The following is an 18,987-nucleotide window of genomic DNA, read 5'->3' on the forward strand; positions in this document are numbered from 1 at the left end:
GTTTCCATGCTTATTTGTGGAGGCTTGCTCAAGTTTCTTTAATAATGGGTGTGCACTGCCACAGAAGACAGTGCTCTTTGTGGAAAAGTGATAATAGAAAGGGGTATAGAGGCATGAAAAATGTACTATCACCAAACTGAAACTTTTTTCTTCAATTCATCAGGATTACAGAAACTGAAAAGACAATAACTTTGTTACTATATGATGTCATGTTATTTAAGGCAGTATCTGGTACTAGATCATCTCTACCTAGCCAGGGACACCTCTGTGACATTTATTCTCTGAGGTCCAGAGAAGGAAAGTAACTTATCCAAAGTCACCAGGTTGGTGAGCCTTGGAGCTGGAACTAGACCAGGCCCCCGAGTGGCAGCGCAGTGCAGTGCTGCGGTCTCCCCTCCTCTCCCTGGTGGGGGAGGCCTGGCCTTCTCTCCCCTTCATCTGTTCCCAGGGTTAAAGATTTGGAGGGGTCAGGAGGAAAGATAGAATCGGCCTGTTTCCAGAGGTGGCGCAGTGGTCTGGACAGGCTCCCAGGCCTCAGGCAAAGCAGCATGTGAAGGGAAGGGAGGTGGAGGGCCCAGGAGGGAACTGTGAGCTCCAAGGGTGAGACCTGAGCAGTGGTCCTCCCCTACTGCCAGTGCCACGGCTGCGGGGAGCCCCCTCATGCTTGAAGGCTGTGATGAGGCAGCTGAAGGCTGTGCAGGAACGGAGAAGCCAGCAAGACTTCATATCTAGTAAGAGAGGGCCAAGTGGAGTCTGAAAGTCTCAGTCAGCATCAGAGGTGAAGGGGCTTAGAAATCATCTAGTCCAGTGGTCCTCAAAATGCGTCCGTGAACCGACAGCATCAGTGTCCCTCACATACCACATAATAATGCAAATCTTCCAGCCGCAACGCGGACCTACCGAATCACAAACTCTGGGGGTGGGACCCAGCAGTCTGGGTTTGGACAAGCCCTCCAGGTGGATCTGATGCATGCTCGAGTGTGGAAACCAACCCCTTTATTTTTCAGCGGGGGAACTGAGGCCCAGAGAGGGAAAGGGGCTTGCCTAAAGTCACAAAGCCAGTTACCACTTCAGAGCTCATCCTAGAGTCAAGAAGTCGTACCTGGAATGTTCTCTCTCCTGGTTTCATTCCAGGGAGAGAGGCTGTTGGTCACAAAGTGACTGAGCCAGTTTGTTGAGAGATCTTGAACAAGTGGTTTATTTCTGCTCTGGACCTTGACTTCTGCATCTTCCCGGTGAGGGGCTGGAGGTAGATAATTTCTGGGCACATAACACTCTGGTCTCTGGTGTGATCATGCCCCAGCCTTAAGGACACGGTGTGAAATTAAGACATATTGAGGCTTTTGCAAATTGTCCCCCAAAATTACAGCCCACACGTCTTTTCCAGGAAGCTATGACACCAAATGTGCCACCAAAATGACAGAGTGAAAAAATAAAATAAAATAAGAGAAAGACATGGGATTCGTAAAGCAGGAGATACAATGCAGGGGAGAGGCAAAGACAATCGCCATGATGGTTATAAAGGAAAATCCTGGGATGACAGCTTAGCATGTACAAAGGTTGGAAAAGGAGAACGGAGGGCTCCAGGACTTATGTCTTTAGGAAAATAAATGGAAGAGGTGAATTATCTGATACATTTGCTAATGTAGAAAATAGTGGCGTAGAGAACTAAGCAAATAAAATTATTAATATCTCCAGTAAGAAAAGTGTGTATAAGAAAGGAAGTATAATTATAGTACAGTGCTTAGCTTAGCAGTAAACAAGACATAATAATTCAGAGTGAATTTTGATTCGGTCAAAAATTATATCTGGGGCTTCCCTGGTGGCACAGTGGTTGAGAGTCCGCCTGCCAATGCAGGGGACACGGGTTCGTGCCCCGGTCCGGGAAGATCTTACATGCCACGGAGTGGCTGGGCCCGCGAGCCATGGCCACTGAGCCTGCGCGTCCGGAGCCTGTGCTCCACAACGGGAGAGGCCACAACCTGCTGAGCCCGCGCGTCCGGAGCCTGTTGCTCCGCAACGGGAGAGGCCACAACAGTGAGAGGCCTGCGTACCGCAAAAAAAAAAAAAAAAAAAAAAAATTATATCTGAACTGCATGAGGGAGAGAAAACAGGGTCCTAGAGTGATGGAAGAGGGATGAATCCTCATCTGTCATATATAGGAATTCAAAAGGAAATGTCCAAAATTGATAAAAAAGAAACCATGTAAGCGTATTATCTTTTAACGTCAATAAATGCCAGAAGAAATACCCAAAAGAGTTTGGAGTGGGGGAGGGTTGAGGGGTGTGTATGAAGATCACACACAATTTTTCATTATAAGCTTTATGGTATTATTTGACTTTATAACAATGTGAGTGTATTATTTTTATTATTTTTTAACTGGGGGGGAAAAAAAAAGCAGTGTAGCCTGAAGCAAAGCACACAAGCTCTGGATTTGCACAGCCTCGTTCAAATCCCAGCCCTGCCAACTGCTAATTGCCTGACTTAGTCACGTTGTGAACTTCTCTGAGGCCCCATTTCCTCTCCGTATCTATTCAGTAAGGATGCAGTGTGATTAAGTAACGTGTGGAAAGCTCTTAGCCCAGGCCTAGTGCACAGGGAGCCCACGACAGAGGAGCTGTGCCCACGGCCCACCAGTGCTGCTGAGGCTTGGGGCACCTTTGCTCAGAGCTGACACCTCACTTCTCACCCACCAATGTGCTGCCCCAAATCCTCTGGGAGAGGCAGCCTAGTTGCAAATCACCGCCTGCAGTTGGAAGTATTGATATTTCTGCCCTTGTAACTTTCCATTCATGGCACATATTTGAATGAAACCATGGATCGTTTCTCTCCATCCACAGCTCCTCCCCAGCAGCTGTCACTGGGCTGTCAGTCCTGCCACTCTGGAGCACGACAGTGTAAGGACATGTGCCTCCCCCGCAGGAGCCCTCCCAAGGGTATTCTGAGTCCATGACTCAGCTCATCCAAATATGTCCTCAAGATGTGATGACACTGTCCAGCTACTTGTATGTGATGTGGGAGATAGGAAGGATCAGAAATGTAACTGTGTCTCTCCCAGATGCCCTCTCCTCCTCTTGATGCCTTTCTGACTGACCCCCAGTTAGCTCACAGCTCTCTTGCCTCCCATAGGTGACCACCATGATCCCCTGGGTGCTCTTGGCCTGTGCCCTTCCATGTGCGGCTGACCCGCTGCTTGGTGCCTTCGCCCGCAGGGACTTCCAGAAGGGCTCCCCTCAACTCATCTGCAGCCTGCCTGGCCCCCAGGGCCCCCCGGGCCCCCCAGGATCCCCAGGGACCTCAGGAATGGTCGGAAGGATGGGCTTTCCAGGCAAAGATGGCCAGGATGGCCAGGACGGAGACCGGGGCGACAGCGGAGAGGAAGGTAAGAAGCCCAGTGCCTGTCTCTCCTGTTCCCACCTGGGGTTGACAACATCTGACATGAAAGGGGTTTGCGAAGTTATGAAAACTAATGTGAATCCCATTTCATTGTAAACCAAATTAATGTGTCTTTAAAGAACAGAGCAGTATATTCTCTGGAAAGGAACAGTGAGCATCAGATCTTCTGTTCTTGCCCCAGCTGCACTGTTGATGTGCTGAGTGACTTTAAGCAAGTCTCCTGAAATATTATTCAGAACTCTTTCAGTCACAAGTGACAGAAACCCAATTTATAGCCCCAAATGGAATTTATTGGCTCATACACCTAGAAAGTCCAAGAGCTGAGCTTCAGGAATAGCTGGATCTAGGAGCTCAAATATTGTTGCCAAGGCTTTGCTTCTCTCTGTGTGTTGGTTTTGTTCTCACAAAGGTTGGAAGTTATGAAATGCCCACTGGTGGGCTCAAGCCTACCTCCTCATGGCTTGATCCACAGAGCAATTCTCAGGATGACTGAGTCTCCTTGATCACATGTGCATCCTGGACCAATCCCTCTGACTATGGAGGTGAGGTACCACCATTTGCTAGGACTGGGTCAAGTGCCCACCCCTTGGTGTGTGTGAGTGTGTGGTGAGGGCAGTTGGCCACTGTGACTGACAACCTCCCTAGGACCACATGAAGTAGTGAAGGGCAGTTTCCCGAAGGAAGGGGTGCCAGGCAGGCAGCAGGCAAGTTGGATACTGTCTACAGGCCTTCTCATCCTTGACGTTCCTTGTATCTCTGAACGCTTACCCCAGTAACCAAGCACCTTTCAGCGTCAGCAGCATCCCAAAGTGTACATTTCAAGCATTAGTGAAATCATAATTTTTATTTGTATGGCATTTTAACATCAACAAAGCACTTTTGAGTACGCTGCTCATTTGCTGGTACAGCAATACCATCCTATGGATGAGGGATTCTTATTATCCCCATGTTACAGATGAAGACACAAAATCAGAATGATTAAGTCAAGAACAGCACGTCGTAGCTGCAAGAACTTAAACTTTGTAACAAACCTGGACACCACTTTTGACAAATTACCTCGCCTGTCTCCAAAACTCAGTTTCCTCTTCTCTAAACTTGGGATTATAACAGGACCTACCTCACACGGGTGCAGTGAAGGTGAAATAAAATAACATGGGAAGCACCTGTCTCAGAGTAGACATACAATAAATGGTAGTTGCCCCTTAATAGACTTGCTGAGCTCACACCACAGGCTGGTAGCAGACTCCAAATCCAGGCCCTTTCCTACCAGATCAAACTAATTCCTCCAAAAGCACCTCCTTTCCAGAAGGATAACTATAAAAATAATGATGATGGCTTTAACTTAAGGGGGGGTCAGAGTATGTCAGGCACTGGACAACATAGTTCCCATTTCCTGACCACGGTGGTCAATTGGGATCTGAGCGTGTGCTCCAAGCAGAGCCAGCCAGAGTTTGCATGACATTTTATGACATGATCCATCATCCTTATGAACCCTAAGAGAAACAGGATATCTCTGCTCTTGACTTTCCTCACCTTGATTAAGAACTCTGAGGATGTAGGTTTGGGGCTGTTTTGGCTGTCTGTTCTGCCATGTATTGAGTTTCTGCTGAGAATTAATCCAACACACCTAGGAAGGCAATGTTGAGAGATGCAGAGTCCTGATACACATAACCCAGATAAAGCTGGGTCATCCTGGGACCAGTCATAGGACAGGATAATCTCCAACCACCCTCCCCCTGACATACACATACAAACCCACCTCCAGAAAGATCTTGACAAGTAAAAGTCAGCTTTTCCAGAAGTTTCTCAAAAAAGGAAATCAAAAAGGAAGCACACACCATAACACGTCATAAAACTTCCTTATCTATTTGTCTTCCCAAAAAACTCCAATCCAAAATGACCCTGTCTTTATTCCTCCTCTTCTCACAGTCCTTTCTCCCACCTTTCATTTATTTTCATTTTTTCAAACAGCTTTTTGACCTTTCTTAGTTTTATTTTTCCCCATTCCTTTCATTTATTTTTAATTACACGTATAATCATATAATACACAAATACATTTTCATTGTAATATATTCAAACAGTATAAATAAAGCAAGATTTCTTCTTAATTCTTACCCCTCGTCATCCTCCTTTCATCCTCCAAAGGTAACCACTATTAATTGGTTAAATGTATAACCTCCCTGGCCTCTTTCATATATTTACATGTATGTATAATAATGCCAAACACTTCCAGGCACTCAGCATAAGCAATCCATTCCTGGAAACTAGATGTTCAGTGAGAAAATGCTATTTGGAAATCTATTTCCCGGTTACTTAAAATAGGAAAAATTTAAATGCATTACACATTAACACAAAACTCTAAAGCACAGAAAAATCCCTGTATGTGTACATGTAAGGAGCCAAGTACCTTGTTAGGATGTAAAATATCTGCAACATTACCTGCTGATCACCCAGTTTGTAGGATGGTTAACGAACACTTGCTTTGTGTGCTGTGATGCTAAGACACTGCTTAGCACCTGGCAACCCCTCCAGCAGCAGGCTCCCTGACTGACATCTGGCATGCTTTCCAAAACATCTACCCACAGCTCTGCCACTCTGCCAGTTGTGTCAACTGTACCGCCATTGTGTTTGGATGTGACTCTAGTCGTTACCCAGATACAGTTTGTATAAAATGTTGTATTGAGTTTGGGGGACATAAATATAAATGTTTCCCACATAGTCATCAGCCAAAAAATGTTGTATTGAGAGAAATGCACATTATTAGAGTATGGGTATTAAAAACCCAGAGGTGTTCTCCAGGCACATATTACTGTGAAAATGTTCTGCAGGCTATACCAAGTGTATTTAGCAAGTGTTTACTATGTGCCAGGCACTTAAATGGGTGTAGAAATAGCGTTGTGGTTTCCTCTGAACAAAAAGAAGTTTCTGCCACCTGCTTGTTCCTCTTCACAGTGTAGTTTAGAGAAGTTTTCAAACAGTGCACGTAAATCTGCCTCATTTTTTAAACTCCTGCAGAGAATTGCACAAAATGGATGGACCATCATTTTTCTCATTATCTCCCTTTGGTTGGGCATTTAGTTGTTCCTAGTGTTTTGCTATTGTAAGCAATGCTGCTGTAAAAACCCTTGCCCACGTGGGCAGGGATCTTGGGCACTGGGCAGGGAGTTCACTAAGGTCAACGGTTTGAAGTCAAGAGGCTTCTTGCAATTCTTGTCTCAACCCATTACCAGCACAGCCGGGGGGAAGGATTGACCTGGCAGACAAATCAGACTCTTCCTTAGAAGGCAGGACAAGGCGAGGGCGTGAATTGTTACAAGTTATTTTTGCCCTGATCCACATGATTCTGGAAGGTATGTGTCACATTCGCATTTTCCAGATAAGAAGAGAGAAGTGCCCCTGGTTGTACCATCAGGATTCGCACCCATTTCTATGCGACTCCACAGCCTTCGTGTTCTTTCCCTTATCCAAAGGCTTGTGCTCTAAGGATGGAAAGCCCAGGCCAACGGCCTCTGCCTAATTCTCTGAGGTCCCCTCCATAACACCAGCTGCTCTGTCTTCCAGGTTCACCTGGCCGGACAGGTAACCGGGGAAAGCCAGGACCAAAGGGCAAAGCAGGGGCCATTGGGCGGGCCGGCCCTCGCGGCCCCAAGGGGGTCAGTGGTGCCCCAGGAAAGCATGGCACACCGGGCAAGAAGGGGCCCAAGGGCAAGAAGGGGGAGCCCGGACTCCCGGGCCCCTGCAGCTGCGGCAGTGGCCACGCCAAGTCGGCCTTCTCCGTGGCAGTGACCAAGAGCTACCCAAGGGAACGGCTGCCCATCAAGTTCGACAAGATCCTGATGAACGAGGGCGGCCACTACAACACGTCCAGTGGCAAGTTCGTCTGCGGCGTGCCAGGGATCTACTACTTTACCTACGATATCACGCTGGCCAACAAGCACCTGGCCATCGGCCTGGTGCACAACGGCCAGTACCGCATCCGGACCTTCGACGCCAACACGGGCAACCACGATGTGGCCTCGGGCTCCACCATCCTGGCTCTCAAGCAGGGTGACGAGGTCTGGCTGCAGATCTTCTACTCAGAGCAGAACGGGCTCTTCTATGACCCATACTGGACCGACAGCCTCTTCACGGGCTTCCTCATCTACGCCGACCAGGACAGCCCCAATGAGGTGTAGACAGGCCAGTGCTGGGTCACCGAGGAGGGCACCAGCTCCTGAACTTGGGCTTCCAGAGCAAGACCCCTAAACTTTCTGTTGGGAACTGGAAGTTTGGACCTTCTAACCTCTGGCCGACCTCCTCTGCCCCTCTGTTCCTCCATCATTAAATCCAAGCTTCTTTATTCATCCTTCCATCTATCCATTTGCTAATTTTCTTAATATGTACTATGTGGCGGGCACTGTGCTACACTCCAGAAGGTACCTCAGTGAACAAGACAGACGGTGGTTCTCTCCTCGTGGGGCTTACATTCTAATGGGAGAAACAATTTACAAACAAACCAACAAATAGTATAATTATTGTGGCAAGATGGAGATGCACATGCCATGGTTGAGAGTAATAGAAAGAACAGGAGACAGGGAAAAGGGTGAAATTGTTTTTTTAGATATCATCTTTTGGGGTTTACTTACATAAAGTCTACAAACCTTAAATGGACAGCTCAATGAATTTTCACATATGTACACACCTTGTCACCTCCATGTAGATCAAGAACAGAATATCTCCAGCCCCCCCAACTCCTCAAGGCTCTCTGAAGTCCCCTCCAAGTCAGTACCAAGAAGACGTTAATTTTTAAGCTGGGCCCTAAAACAGGAGATATAGCAAGGCAAAAGCGGGGAGGGGTGTCCTGGCAGAAAGAGTGGCAGGTGTGGAGGAAAGAGCTTGGCACAGCTGCGGAACTGGCCGAAGGCCAGAGGGATGGGTGAGTGAGAAAGGAGATAGGGACCTGAGGTGCGAGGCTGGAAGTTTACCCGGAACCTCACAGGTCATGGCAAAGAGTTCATTCAGCTCAAGAAAGCAGGAGTGAGCGTGACAGTCATACAGGGATAACCTTGAATCTGCTCCACGCGTGAGGCAAGTCAGTGTCACACTTAAGCCCTTCGTTATTAGTTACAAATCACCTGCAGGCCCGCTTCTCAATCAGTGAGGTACTTGGGTTGCCCCCAGCACGCCTGAGAACCACTAGGCGGACGTGAGTAGTGTACAGATGAATCTCTTCCCCCACCACAGGGGTTTCCAGCGTGCAGGGATCTGAGTGGGTGGTGCTGAGAAGCCTCCCAGGTTGATTGCTGGGGAGAACTTTCTGATGGAGCCGCAGGTCCCTGGCAGATTGGGTTGACCGTCTTCTAGCTGGAAAAGTGGGGCTGGGGGGAAAAGGAAAGGAAAGGAAACGCTGCCTGAGGTGGTCCTGGAAGGGGTGGAGCCCTCCGTAAATGAAATGGAGTTTACTTAAAATAACTCCATTCTCTTTAGGCCACAAAACATATGAGTTTGGGATGAGTCTGAGAAACCCAGGAAGGAGTTTGGGGCCCAAGCAGATTAGTGTGTGGTTGGGGTCCTGCCCAGCACCCCTGTAGGAAAGGGCCAGCTTCTGAGCTCGAGGCATTTTTGTCTATGAACAATTCTTTTGTCTTTTCCTTTCTTCCTTATTTTCCATTCTTAAAAAGAGCACCTTTAGCCGCTTCCTCTCCCTCCCCCCAGGGATTCAAGCATTTGAAGGCAGTTGACTCAACTCTGTGAAGCCTCGGTAATAAATGCAGCCTGAGCAAGGTGGGCAGGACCCCAAAGCTCTGTGGTTGCCACTTCGGGGCCTGACCTAAACCCATGTCCCCTTGGCAGCCTGCCAGGGAATCCCCAGGGAAGGTGGTGAGGATAATGGGGTGGGGGGAGCCTAGCACTCTTTGTAGGGGATTGGGCAGGTGGAGGCAGAGGCCTTGCAGGACCAAGTTCTGGGGTCTCGTCTTCCTTGGATGTGGCCCAGGGCTGCTGGAAGTGGTGAGGTGGGAGCGCTGGGTTGGTGGCAGGTGGGCAGAAGTAGGTGACACAGTTGAGGGGGGTCTCTGGTAGCCAGTTGATGGCAAGGAGGAGGGCTGGTGTGTCCCCTAACACTTCTGAGGGTGGCTGACTCCTTGGTGCCTTGAGTACTTGGAGTCTTCCAGCAGGTGATGCGGGATGTAGGCCCAGCTGAGGAAGGTGTTCCAACGAGGTGGCCTCTTCCCAGACATGCTGGGGCACCAGACCCTCCTCCTAGTCTAGCTACTTACTGTGGGCCCCTGCAAATAGGGCCTATCTTTAAGCCTTCATGCTTTTTCGTCTTGTGTTAAGTTTTATTTATTTATTTATTTTTATTTGTTTATTTTTGGCTGCACCACGTGGCTTGCAGGATCTTAGTTCCCTGTCCAGGGATTGAACCTGGGCCCTGGCAGTGAAAGCACTGAGTCCGGCCAGGGAATTCCCTAGGCCTTCATGCTTTAGGCATTGAGGAAGACCCAGAATTCAGTGCATCTTTGTGCAATAAAATTGCCCTTGGCCCCAGGGTCTTTTCTCATAAGGGACACTCTTCAAAAGGCAGCCGTTATCAAAGAGAAACAAAGCTGAACACTAGGGGGCTTCCCTGGTGGTGCAGTGGTTAAGAATCCCCCTGCCAGTGCAGGGGACAAGGGTTCAAGCCCTGGTCCAGGAAGATCCTACGTGCCGTGGAGCAACTAAGCCCGAGTGCCACAACTACTAAGCCTGAGCTCTAGAGCCCGTGAGCCACAACTACTGAAGCCCGCATGCCTAGAGCCCGTGCTCTGCAACAAGAAAAGCCACTGCAATGAGAAACCTGCGCACCTCAACGAAGAGTAACCCCCGCTCGCTGCAACTAGAGAAAGCCCATGCACAGCAAGGAAGACCCAAAGCAGCCAAAAATAAATGAAATAAATTTCAAAGAAAAGCTGAACGCTAGTTAAAGTGGTAAGGACTGATTTTAATCAGTAATATACTATTGTAGTATATTACTGCATTGGAAGAGTCCGATGTGAATTGGGCTCACTTTGCTTTATTCAGCAGTGACTGGGAGGATGAGGGAGTGGGGATGGGGCTGACTGGGGGCTCTGTAGACTCAGGGAAAAGGGGGAGGGGACTGGTCCAGGTGAAGCCCTTATGGACTTGCTAACTGGCCTCTATAAAAATGGGGCTCCTGGGCTTCCCTGGTGGCGCAGTGGTTGAGAGTCCGTCTGCCAATGCAGGGGACACGGGTTCGTGCCCCGGTCCGGGAAGATCCCACATGCCACGGAGTGGCTGGACCCGTGCGCCATGGCCGCTGAGCCTGCGTGTCCGGAGCCTGTGCTCCGCAACGGGAGGGGCCACAACAGTGAGAGGCCCGCGTACCGCAAAAAAAAAATGGGGTTCCTACGTTCCCACAGAGACTGGGAAACGGGCGGGCAGATGTTGGCTGGAACAAACAGTACATTATTTTGGCTGCCTTGAGTGTTTTCAGGAAGCCACTTTAAGGGGGGCATGGGTCACGGGGCCTTGAGCTGTTGGAAACGATGTTAGTGTTTGTTCAAGTCTTTATAGGCCCAGGTTGACAGGCCTAGTAAAGAAGAGGGCTCAGAGGAGCCTGGCTAGAGTTTGGGCAAGGAGAGGTTCTTTGTCACCGTTCGCTTCTGGAGAAAGTCTGGGAAATATGCAGTTCTGATTATTTCAGTGCAAAAGCAGCAGACCACACTGCCCTAACAGGCTGGCCCAGCCCAGCCCTCTCCAGGCCTCAGGGCAACTCCGACAAGTGAGGGGGTCAGCACATCAGGTATCTGTGGGTTCTTCCAGGGCCACCTTCTGGATTAAGACTATGGTCGGAAAATAAATAAAGAAACAAACAAATAAATAAGTAAATACTTTAAAAAGACTACGATCGGGGGAGGCAAATGGGGCACTCACCTCACGTGCAAAATTTAAAGGAGGTGCCCCCAAAATAATCAATATAAATAATATTTTAATTCAATGTCTTAATAAATCAAAATTAATACCAAAAAGTGTTTTGATGAACAGAATATCACAATTTTAAGTAAAGATGGGATCTGACGGTGCTGGCATTAGGGTGAGGTAAGGGAGGCCCGGCTGTGCAAGCTGCATCAGACCCCTTGGGAAGCCAGGTCCTGGAGGCAGAAGCTTCTTCACTCCCTGCCTGTCATCTTCACTCATTCCACTAGGGGGCGAACGTCTACCACACAAACCTCCAGTCCTGAGGCTTACAGGCTGGAAGATCTACCCTGGTTTCTTCTCCAGGCTGTTTTCTAGATTCTGAGCCAAAGGAAAAAAGAGAGAGAGAGAAAGAGAGAGAGATTCTGATCCGTGACATTATTCGACCATGACCCTCAGCTGGAGAAAAGAAAAAGAATAAGAACACAAGAACCACACATCTTTCTAGCATTTGCAGTTAAAGGGATTTCACACACATTCTAAATTACAGAGGCAGCTGGTAGAGTGCAGGAATACTGCAGTTGTCCGGGAAAACAAGAAATCTGGGTTCCAGTCCCAGCTCTGTCTTCTTCTGATTCCTTGTGTGGCTTTGGCCAAGCCATTTCATGTCAGGTGGCCTCAGTTTCCCTATCTGTGAAACGAAGGATTGAATCAGATGATCTCAGAATCCATTTTGGCACTAAACATTTATGCTTCTGTCTCCAAAGCAGAGCTAAGAGCCTGACATTCCTGAAACATAAATTAAAACAGCTGGATGAATCAGGCCAGCATGTTCTGAAGCATTGAACGTTCACATCTGGCCCTCTGCTTCCACTGAAGACAATCAGTGGTTGCTGTTATTAGGTTTCCTGAGCTGGAAGATAATAACATTATTATCTAACTGAACATTAGCCACATGCTGGGTGTTATGTCTCTTCTCAGCTTCTCCACACCCCTGTGAGCAGCTACTACGATCAACATCCCCACTTTACAGATGGGGAAAGTTGAGTTCTAGAGAGCTTGGGTCAATGCCAAAGGTCAATGCAATGGGACTGGAACCAAGCGGGTGCATCTAGAGGCTGCACTTTCAGCTACATTGGCCATGAGCGGGCCCCTTTGTGGGCAGTAGGCCCTCCCCACCACCCTCTGTGCCCCCTGTGGAGGGGAGCCAGAGAAATGTGGGCAAGTGCTCTGACTTGGAAGCACTCCTATGTGGTGGGGTTTGGGTCCCAAGTATTTCCCTCCCACGAAGCAGGATCCTGTCTAGTCAGTTACAGATTTCATCTCAACTCAGCAGACATCTCTGAAGGCCTCACTGTGGTCAGGGATGGCGCCTGTGGTCCCCAGGACAGGTGGGGAGTCAGAAGCTCGCAGGGTAGAGAAGGGTGTGGACACAGCTGCACCTCCTCCAGCCCTTTAGTTTCCTTGATGGGACCTGGGAGTCTGGCCCTTTACAAGCTCCTCAGCCAACTCTGAAGTATAGCCAGCTTTGCCTATCCCTGGGCCAGGCTGAGGGGAAAACTAGAATAGAAAAGACTCAGCTTCTACTCTTTGATGGGGCTGGAGCCTACGTGTGTTTCTTTTTCTTCATTTTCCCCTTTCCTGGTGTCCCTTCCACAGTTGTCCTCAGGCCCAGGTGGGCGCTGGCTGTGGAGCTCTGCGGGTAAGATGGAAGCTACCCTCACAGGCCTAGCTCCTCATGCAGCGGCTGAGGCCAGGAGGAGGGTAGGTGCTTACTTATTGGCTCCTAATAACCTCTGCAAAATTCCAGGCCTCTCCCTGCTCTGGAGACAAAAGCCTAAACAGAATTTCTCAGAAAGGGCCCAAAGATGGCTCTGGGCAAGTTGCTCTTTAATTTTTATTTATTTTTATTTATTTTTCCTCTGAGGCATTTTATCTGCACATATGTATTACATCCCTAGAAAAAGAATCCAAGGATTCTCCCTCCTGTGTGTCTTCATCTTACTTCTTCATGGTCCATGATGCCAGCTGAGGTTGACAGTACAATGAAACCAAACGGATGGGGGGGGGGGGGGGCTGCGGCTGATCACGCCACACTTATTTAGCCTGTCTGTGAGGTTCACAACAATTTTCCCAGCCCTGTGATCAGCGATGATTTCAAATTCACCAACGTAACCATGCTTCATCATAACAGAAACCTGACAACGGCTTTGGAGCTCTGCCGAAAAATATGGAACACTTCACGAATTTGCGTGTCATCCTTGTGCAGGGGCCATGCTAATCTTCTCTGTATCGTTCCAATTTTAGTATATGTGCTGCCGAAGTGAGCACAAGTCGCTTTTTTTAAAAAGATATTCTTCATCTACTTTATCATTTTGCCTCAGATTGACCCTGATTAAAAACCAGAAGGAAGGGACTTCCCTTGGCGGTCCAGTGGTTAAGACTCAGTGCTCTCACTGCCGTGGGCCTGGATTCATTCCCTGCTCGAGGAACTAAGATCCTGCAAGGCTCATGGTGTGGCCGAGAAAAAAAAAAAAAAAAAAAAAAAGAAGGAAGAGTTTAGCTTCATCTCTGGTATTTATTTTCACTGATGCCCTTGTAAACTCACAACCTCAATTCATCCCCATCCCAAGTGATTTTTCAAGCTGAGGCTGACAATAACCTAAAATGGCCTCCTGGTGTGAAAAGTCCATGTTCCACTTGGGGCTTTCTCATCCCATAAAGCACATTTAATGTATGAGCTTAATTACATGGAGATCAAGGGCCTCAGAGGTGAAAGGCTAAGGAGGGCATTAAATCCTGAAACACTTCTCAGCTGCCCCACCACTTGGCAGAACTCTGTGGGCAAATCACTCTTGAAAAGCACCCCATCGGCTACTTTGAATCCCACTCCAAGCGTGGTACAACCAGAACCTGTCCAAGGAGGACATGGAAGTCTGGAAGAGCCACCTTCCATAAGGAGGGAGAGGAGAGAAGAGTGGGGGTCCCGAAGGTGCCGGCCCACCCCTGCAGGGCAGTCCTCTAGTCCAGGGCACCGACTGCTGCAAGGAGCCACGTTTGAACTGGGGGACTTTATCAAGAGGCCAATTGGGGCCATGTATTCCATAGGTATTTATCAAACCTCAACTCAGTGAGTTAGGCATCGGGGATGCTGGGGTGAGCAAAATGCAGATATGGTCTCTGTCTTCTTGGAGCTTAGAGTCTAGCACAGGTGACGAGCACTGGACAAATGACCAGAGAAATAAATGTAAAATGTCAGCTGTGAGATGGTGCCATGAGAATGACAAGGTGAGGGTTTGTCCTGGTAAGAGTGTAAAGAACTTTACTGGTAGAGTGATATGACCAAGCTGAGATCTACAGGGTAAGTTAGCAGGAAGAAGAGTGGGGAAGGCATTCCAGGGGAGCAGTGATGGGAGCTTCATATGTAAAGGCCCGGTGGTGGGACCAGCAGGGCGGGTCCAGGGAAACAAAGGAGGCCCCTCCCCCAGGTCATGGTGTGAAGGGAACAAAGACTGCAAAATAAGAAGGTGGGGGGGGGCTTTCCTGGTGGCGCAGTGGTTAAGAATCCACCTGCCAATGCAGGGGACACAGGTTCGAGCCCTGGTCCGGGAAGATCCCACATTTTGCAGAGCAACTAAGCCCGCATGCCACAACTACTGAGCCTGCGCTTTAGAGCCCGTGAGGGGGAACCTCGTGCCACAACTACTGAAGCCTGCACGCCTAGAGCCCGTGCTCCGCAACAAGAGAAGCCACCATAATGAGAAGACTGCGCACCACAACAAAGAGTAGCCCTGGCTCTCAGCAACTAGAGAGAACCTGCGTGCAGCAGCAAAGACCCAATGCAGCCAAAAATTAAATAAATGAATAAATAAATAACTTAAAAAAAAAAAAAGAGGGTGAGGGGGCAGAGCCTTGAAGGCTGCTAGGTCAAATTCAAGACTTCTGTTGACTCTGAGAATAAAGGAAAACCACAGAATGATTTTAAGTGGGTGGGTGATGCAAGCAAATTTGGGTTTTGAGAAGATCATTCTTGCAGCCATAAGAACATTTCAACTTAACCTAAAGAGGAGCTTTCTAATGGCATGCTTGACCTTGGGAAAGTAATAACAATAAACACATTTATTGGGCTCTTACTAGGAATGAACCCTTTGTGCCATGTGTTTATCATGGATTAATACCTTTGGCATTGAGGACAACGTATAAGGTAGGTGTATTACTACGATGCACTTTTTACAGAGGAGGGAATAGAGGCTCAGGGAGGCTCAGAATGTTGGTTGAGGTCACTCGGTGAAGTCGCAGAGCTGGAGTTCAAATCCAGTTCTGTCTGAACTCAGAGGCCCCAGAGAGCTACAAGGAACCACAGCCCTGGTCCTCAGCCTGGGTTGCACAGTGGAATCTCCTGAGTGGGCTGTAAATATTCAAATCCTCCCCTCCTTAGAGATTCTGATGTAAGTAGCCCAGAATGCAGCCTGGACTTTGGGAATTTTTGTAAACAGGTGAGTCTGTTATGAGTTCCTGTCCCGCTCAGATAGGCTGTGCTATTAGGACTCACCAGTCCTGCTGCCAGAAGCCTCCCCCTGCCCTACCCCTGCCCCCAGGGGACTGGGTTTCTAGAACTGGCAGATGGAGGCTGAGGGGCCTTGGTAACATCACGTTGGCTCTAATGGCTGGGCAGGGAGAGGCAAGCCCTCAAGGCTACATCTCTGAGCCCTGCCAGCCCCCTCACCTCTGGCTCAGACCCAGCCTGCAAACAAGTTGACAGGAGGAAGAGAAAAGGTCAGGTGATCTCGGTGGGCACAGCCAGAGCTGCTGCTGGCTGTCGGCCCGTTACCAGAGACCGATCCACACCTTCGAGAGCACCCGGAGCATTCGCAAGTAGCGGGAACATCTCTTACATGCCCCCTTGGGGCTCCTTGGTTTCTTGGGGGTTCGACTGCTTGGAGCAGGTTACGGATCTTTGACCTCCTCCCCTTTCCCTCTCCAGCCAGGCTGGTCTGCTGCCACTTAAACCTGCCAAGTTTATTCCCCCTTCTAGGCCTTTGTACTTGGCGGTCCCTGGGCTTAGAATGCCTTCCCCCAGCCAGTCACTCAGCGACTCTAGGCCTGGAACTCAGGTGGGGTGCAGACGGAGCTCTGAACAGACTCTGAGAGGCTGAGAGGCTCAGAGGCAGGCTATACCCAAGGCTCCTGAGCCTCTCAGACACCTCCTGCCTGGCACGTGCGGGGAGTCTTTATCTGCCCCCAGGGAGAGCAGCCCTGCCTGAACCACCATCACTCCTGCAGTCCAGAGACTCAGGTCACAAATGCTTACCTGACCCTCTCTGAGCCTAGTGGCTGCACAACCACAGGAAATTAGAAAGAGATGGGGCAGCGGAGAGTGAAAAACAATACCTCACGTCTGGGGGGTGCTTTCTGCCTCTTCCAGAGCCTTCTGGAGCTATTATCTCACTTATAGACTCAGAATCTGACAGCCTCATGGTGACTGCATATGCCCCGCCCCCATAATACAAATAAGAAACTTTAAGGTGGGGGTGGGGTGTTGCAGAGATTTTATAGCTGGTACAAAGTCATGCAACCTAAACTACAACCCCAGACCATTTTGATGCACCTTTGATTTTCCGGATAACTCTGCAAGACTGGCAGAACAGTACCATCAGAACATCCATCATTGGGCAAATGAAGAAATAGAGGGGCAGAGATGAATAATCTGCCCAAGGCCACACTGGAACTCACTGGCAAACAGAGACCAGAAATCTATGCCCTTGGCCCTTGCCAGCATGACACCACAAACCCCTGCTCCTGAGAGGCACAGAGAGAAGGCAGGTGGGGTCCCAATAATGCCAGTCGACATGAGTGGAAAAGTTGCTTTTAAGACTGTGAGTTCAGGCTTCCCTGGCAGCACAGTGGTTGAGAATCCACCTTCCAGTGCAGGGGACACGGGTTCGATCCCTGGTCTGGGAAGATCCCACATGCCAAGGAGCAGCTAAGTCCATGTGCCACAACTACTGAGCCCATGTGCCACAACTACTGAAGCCCATGTGCCTAGAGCCCGTGCTCTGCAACAAGAGAAGCCACCACAATGAGAAGCCCGTGAACCGCAGCAGAGTAGCCCCTGCTCACCACAATTAGAGAAAGACCGCGTGCAGCAACAAAGAGCCAACACAGCCAGAAACAATAAATAAAGAGTAGTTGCTATTTTTACTTTAATAACCATTATTAGAATTTCCATTATAATAATAACCATTCTGGAAAACAAACCGTTAAAACAGCTTCCTCCATGGATGGGGCTCCCCGGGCTCCCAGCTGGTGAAATCCAGAGAGAATCTCTCCCTTAGTCTTTCCTTTTTGTTTTTCCTCGAAATACACTGGTATGCTGGAGCCAATGTACTGGCTTCTGAGGGCTTATTGTTCCATTTTCAGGAACTTTGTGGGCTGGTTGTTAAACACAGCCATTATTAAAAAATAAATTATATAGGCTGTTTGGAGTCAATTCTTCTTGAGTCTCTCTCATTTCAGCTGGTCCTGTGAGTGGAAGCACTGAATATCTTTGTTCAGGACTATCTTTTCAAACTTGTTTGTATAGTGTTTCCCTCAAGATAAAAAGGGCAGTTTTCTTATTGTCCAGAGTAATGAAGATAATGTCTGCCTTTGAGCATTATAAAAGATGATAACAGCATTCGGATCCCTAAACTCAGAATTCCTCTCCTATATACAACCCACTGCATGGATAAGTGCCATTTTGCATCACCCTTTGGGAAATGGGGCTCAGGGAACTAGTACAAGGTAATGCTGACACTCTAGTTACTGCAGTTGCTGTAAGTAATAAAGTCCTTTGTCTCTAATTCAGGAGTCTCATGTCTTCTGCCAGCATACATGAAACTGACAGTGTAGCTTGCAAGTAGGGTAAACTCTTAGAACCTCCAAAGTTCTTGACATAAATTTAAAATTAAATAAGTTATATTTAAAACAAAGTTGATAAATACTCAAAAGTCATCATTTCCTTCCACATTTTATTACTATCTATACTTTTGAGGTCATATGCGTCTCCTGTAAGTGTGGGCATATTACATAATGGTGTGCTTCTGTGAATCTCTTCCCAACTCTGTGCTCAGGGGCATCATATCAGTTGCTTGCAATCAGCTATAAAGGTTGTATTTATACCGTGGAAATTATCCCTCCCTCACCAAGAACTGGCTGTGAAACATTTACCATCACATCACCAAGTAAATCCCACAAATCCCTCCCCAGAAGTTCTCAGACCTTGATGTTTCTAAAGATTTGTTAAAATGCAGGCTCCAAATTGGGCATCCATAGGTTTAAAAAAAAAAACCTCAATCTAATCTCACACTTTATTTCTTATTTTTTTTATTTTTAAATTTATTTATTTACTTATTTGGTTGCACTGGGTCTTAGTTCTGGCAGACAGGCTCCTTAGCTGCAGCTTGAGGGCTCCTTAGTTGAGGCACGCAGGTTCCTTAGTTGTGGCATGCATGTGGGATCTAGTTCCCTGCCCAGGGAATGAACCCAGGCCCCCTGCACTGGGAGCACAGAGTCTTAACCACTGCGCCACCAGGGAAATCCCTAATCTCACACTTTATACAAAAACTAACTCAAAATTGATCATAGATTTAAACTCAAACTATAAAACTTGTAGAAAAAACATAGAAGAATATCTTTAGGATCTGACTAGGGAAA

At 48.3% G+C, this 18,987-nt stretch overlaps 1 protein-coding gene across 1 annotated transcript; it reads left to right on the forward strand.

Annotated features, from left to right (window-relative positions):
• The first annotated feature begins 3,133 nt into the window (after positions 1-3,133).
• C1QTNF2 (C1q and TNF related 2) lies at positions 3,134-7,738 on the forward strand. The gene is made up of 2 exons (XM_007464406.1): positions 3,134-3,382; positions 6,958-7,738. Exons 1-2 carry the CDS (start codon positions 3,139-3,141, stop codon positions 7,569-7,571), a joined length of 858 nt encoding a protein of 285 aa, XP_007464468.1. The 5' UTR covers positions 3,134-3,138; the 3' UTR covers positions 7,572-7,738.
• The last annotated feature ends 11,249 nt before the right edge of the window (positions 7,739-18,987 follow it).

Source organism: Lipotes vexillifer, unplaced genomic scaffold (genome assembly GCF_000442215.2).
Source record: "Lipotes vexillifer unplaced genomic scaffold, Lipotes_vexillifer_v1.1 scaffold95, whole genome shotgun sequence".
NCBI classification, from domain to species: Eukaryota; Metazoa; Chordata; class Mammalia; order Artiodactyla; family Lipotidae; genus Lipotes; species Lipotes vexillifer.

What these genes read in the sequence shown, in the direction of transcription:
- C1QTNF2 (XM_007464406.1), top strand. Translation starts at nt 3,139, where the DNA reads ATGATCCCCTGGGTGCTCTTGGCCTGTGCCCTTCCATGTGCGGCTGAC. An exon ending in GGGCGACAGCGGAGAGGAAG is followed by an intron (nt 3,383 to 6,957) that starts GTAAGAAGCCCA and finishes TCTGTCTTCCAG; the next exon opens with GTTCACCTGGCCGGACAGGT.